Below are 4142 nucleotides of genomic sequence, written 5' to 3' on the forward strand. Positions count from 1 at the left end.
ATATATATATATATATATATACGAGTGAGTAGACAAACGACAGAAGGTCACTCAACACATTTATTGGGAGTTACATATATGGATCAAAACAGTTTGATTCAAACTCCTTGGTACTCTGAGTTTCAAGCATGTCGCTAGTCTTCTGTCATCGGAGTCTGAATGGAGGAGAGTCAATGTTTACTACTGGACGTTAGTCTGCGATTGGTCGAGAAAGGTCACACTGTGTCACAGTATTACGTTGGCATATCAGCGACAACAATTACTTGGAAAATACCGCATGCTGAACAGGAAATCGACCACGTGATGGACAGGAAATTGGTCGCGTGGTTGGGGAAGTAGGATGAGAAGGTAGATACGGGAATATATATTTATGTATGCGTACATGTATATGGCCATATATCTGCGTGTATGTATGCGTAGATGTACATTCATGCATCCCCGCGCGCGCGTGCACACACACACACACACACACACATGCACACATGTGCGCGCCCACATATACACACACGCGCACGTGCATACACACGCTCGCGCGCGCGTGCACACTTTTATCTGTCTGCATGTGTTCATGTATGTTATTTTTTGCTGTACCACTATGTTACAGTGACGTAAATACTCCAGCATTGTTGTCAAGAGATACTGGGGGGGGGGGAACACAAGCACAAAGACACACACACAAATATAGATATACCCAGCATCGAACGATTGCCCCTAAGAAGAATATCAGAGAAATGGGCAACTTAGTATTCGAGTTTCGGACTTTTCAGAATACGTTTGTTATCGTAAAACAGATCGGTCCTCGTCAGCTAGGTCTATCTAAAAGACTAAATTTAAAATATCCACTACATCAATGCCTGTATACTCGGCCAATAGCTCCAGCCATAAACAGAACCGAGATCGGTGAAAAAGTTGTCCATTTCTCTGGCGTTCTTCCTAGAGTGAAGACGAAAAATTTTTATGTTCACCGCCTGCACATCTTTTCCTTTATACATTCAGTGAAGCTTTACCTCTAGCGTCGAACGGTTATCGACTGCTATTTCCAGCAAAAATTGGTACCTTGTGCCTTTATTTCCTATATATATATATATGTGTGTGTGTGTGTGTGTGTGTGTGATAGGCTTCTTTCAGTTTCCTTTGGCAAAAATCCATTCACAAGGCTTTAGTCGGCCCGAGAGGATAGGAGACACTCGCCCAAGGTGCCACGCAGTGGGACCGAACTCAAAACCATGTGGTTGAGAAGCAAGCTTCTTACCACACAGCCAAACTTGCACCTTACTAATTGAGAGACGAGAAAAACATGATTAACAAGGAACCCACAAATAAAACTGACCTAATCTCTCTCCTCTTTTCAATGTCCATAGTCTTAAATCTCACATAAACTTCACATCTTACCTCTTGTTGGATATGCAAACTACATATTCCTTTTCTCAAACTTCTCAACCGTATCTACGACCCATCTCTCTTTCCCAGGCCACACACTGTTGTCCAACTTCATTCAAAAGAGCAAGCGCATGCGTTGCTGTGTGGTAAGAGGTTTGCTACACAACCACATGAATCTGAGTTCAGTCCCACCGCGTGGCACCTTGGGCAAATGTCTTCTACTATAGCCTCGGGTCGACCAAAATTATGTGAGTGGATTTGGTAGACAAAAAATGAATGAAGCTAGATAGATAGATAGATAGATCCGTGTGTGAGTGCGTGCGTGTGTTTCTTTGTGTCTGTGTTTCCCCCCACCAACGCTTGACAAACGATGTTGGTGTGTTTACGTCCCCATAACTTAGTGGTCCAGCAAAAGAGAACTATAGAATAAGTACCAGTCTTAAAAAATATAAAAACTGGAACAACTAGTTTCTATATTTGCTGCCCATTTTCCATTTTCCATTTTGAACACATGCAAATTTCCCCCACAACTCTCTTTTTTTACAATATCCGACTCACCACCATTCATACATGCACAGTATATGTGAAAACATGGCTTCTCGCATCAAACCATAGCGCAATGCACTCTCCATCACATTGAAATAATATGCTCCAGATCCTACCTCTATCTATAGCAAACTCTTCGATCAACTATGCTAAAGGGTCTCACTCTAAGGACACCCTTGGATGACATAGCAACTACCATCCTCACGCACTCACTTTCAATTACTCAAAGATGAGGTGACTATAAACATTGAATCTCACTCTCTCTTGCATTCTCTCACTCTCTCTCTCTCTCTCCTTCTCTCTCTCTCTCTCATCCTTCCTCTTTCATTCCTAATCTTCTTAACAATCAATACAGCTTTTGTATAGCCATATTTACAGGAAATCCACTTTCCTCTGTCAAACATCAGTGGGTTCTGGTCCTCGAGAAATTTGATGAAAATAATGCACTTTCCCAGCACAACAGCAAATAACACTTTGTCTGATTGGCAAATGCTTGCCTTTTGGATCGATGTGTTTCAGTCAGGGCACATCATTCCAACGAGCGCTGTTAGAGCTCTCTAAGAACTGGGGTTGATCTGAATGTTCCTTCCCTGAAAATTATATCCTTGTGCTTACTTTAGAAATAATTATTATTTTCAGGTGGTAACTTCTGCGAAAGCACATTTGATGGATACCTTTGCTGGAACCAAACAAAGGCAGGAGAACGTGTTTCCCAGCCATGTCCTCTCAACAGCACAGGTAAAAACGATTTTTTTTTTCATCTCTATTTTTGTTATGCTATTTTTAGTTCCATAACGATTGTTTTAACAATGAAATGTATCAAAACGTCAAGGATGTAATTTATATCTTATTACCACGTCAGCAATACCGGAAAAAACAGAGACGAACAAATAGAATTTTTTCACTGAATGAAAGTGTCTCTAAAAAGTCAGTTCCTCTCTTGTTTGATAAATCATCAATGTTTTGTAACTGTGTGTAGGATGCTATTGTATAGCTCTTTCATAATTAACGTAGTATCAACATATTTAATGCAAGCAACATTATAATAACAATGTTATGAGGGTAAACATTGGTTATTATTAGATATTTTCATTTTACGACAACTACTGGAAACAGCTCCGAACATGTTTTGGTTTTATTATGGATTTCACCAATCGCACATACAGAAGTCATGATAGGAGGATCATTTAAGGAATGTACCAGACTGTTAGGTGGAATTTTTATACACCAAAGCACTAAATAATTCTGAGTTGCCCTCTGCTTGAAAAGCAATATTAGCCATAGCAAATATTTTCATTCAGCCTTGAATTCTCTCCCCTCTCAACCTAAATAACCTTACACTTTTTTGCGCCCATAAATACTTATTCAGTAGCCAAGCTACAAAATGACAGAGGTTACTCTTCCATTGTCCTTATTTTGTCCAGTGAGCATAGCTGATATCTCGATCGTATCTGAAGATGCAATCTGACATGGCAAAGATAGAGAAAATATAAATTATGCGGTCGTGGTCTCTTTACGCTGATGCTCAGTGGTTGCACAGGTTGCACATAATGTTAACATAATGTTTTATTATTTGCTTATATATTGTTTTGTTAGACATAGATGCGGTGCAGCAAAAATCGGATATTTCCTTTGCTTTAAGTGAGAACCTTTCAGGCTATTGATGGCTTTTACTGTGTGTGTGTGTGTGTGTGTGTGTGTGTGTGTGTGTGTGTGTGTGTGTGTGTGTGTGTGTGTGTGTGTAATCTTGTTGGATATGACCCACGAAGTGATTTTTTTGTTCATAATAATTTTTAGAATTTTAGATTTTCCTGTTCCTAATATTTTCGGGAATTTGCGCTTGTTTATTATTATTTTTTTTTTGTCTCTTGCTTAATTATCTACACTTTAGTAGTTAGCTTCTATATTATGCTTTAGTGTTTACTTATAGAGAGAGAAAACTTTATTATTATTGTCATCATCATCATCATCATCATCATCATCATTATTAAGGCGATGACCTTGCAGAAATGTTAGCACGCTGGGCGAAATGCTTAGCGGTATTTCGTCTGTCTTTACGTTCTGAGTTCAAATTCGTTTTGCTCGTGTTTTGAGGCTATTTGTACCTGTTTTCGTTGCTTCTGAAGTAGGTATTTCTGTAATCCTATGGTGGTTATTTTATAATAGTTTTCTAACTGTCTAAGGCCTCTACCACTTTCAATTCGTTGTATATATAA

General features: G+C 39.1%; 1 protein-coding gene across 3 annotated transcripts in view; it reads left to right on the forward strand.

Moving 5' to 3' along the window:
• Positions 1-4142, forward strand: part of LOC106870560 (calcitonin receptor) — a 271896-nt gene that overhangs the window by 159589 nt on the left and 108165 nt on the right. For all 3 annotated transcript variants that reach the window (XM_052967345.1, XM_052967351.1, XM_052967341.1), the window contains exon 2: positions 2566-2664. In XM_052967345.1, the coding sequence (XP_052823305.1) occupies positions 2593-2664 (72 nt within the window). In that variant the 5' untranslated portion in view covers positions 2566-2592. The remainder of the gene's footprint in view (positions 1-2565; positions 2665-4142) is intronic.

Source organism: Octopus bimaculoides, chromosome 1, assembly GCF_001194135.2.
Source record: "Octopus bimaculoides isolate UCB-OBI-ISO-001 chromosome 1, ASM119413v2, whole genome shotgun sequence".
Lineage (NCBI taxonomy): Eukaryota > Metazoa > Mollusca > Cephalopoda > Octopoda > Octopodidae > Octopus > Octopus bimaculoides.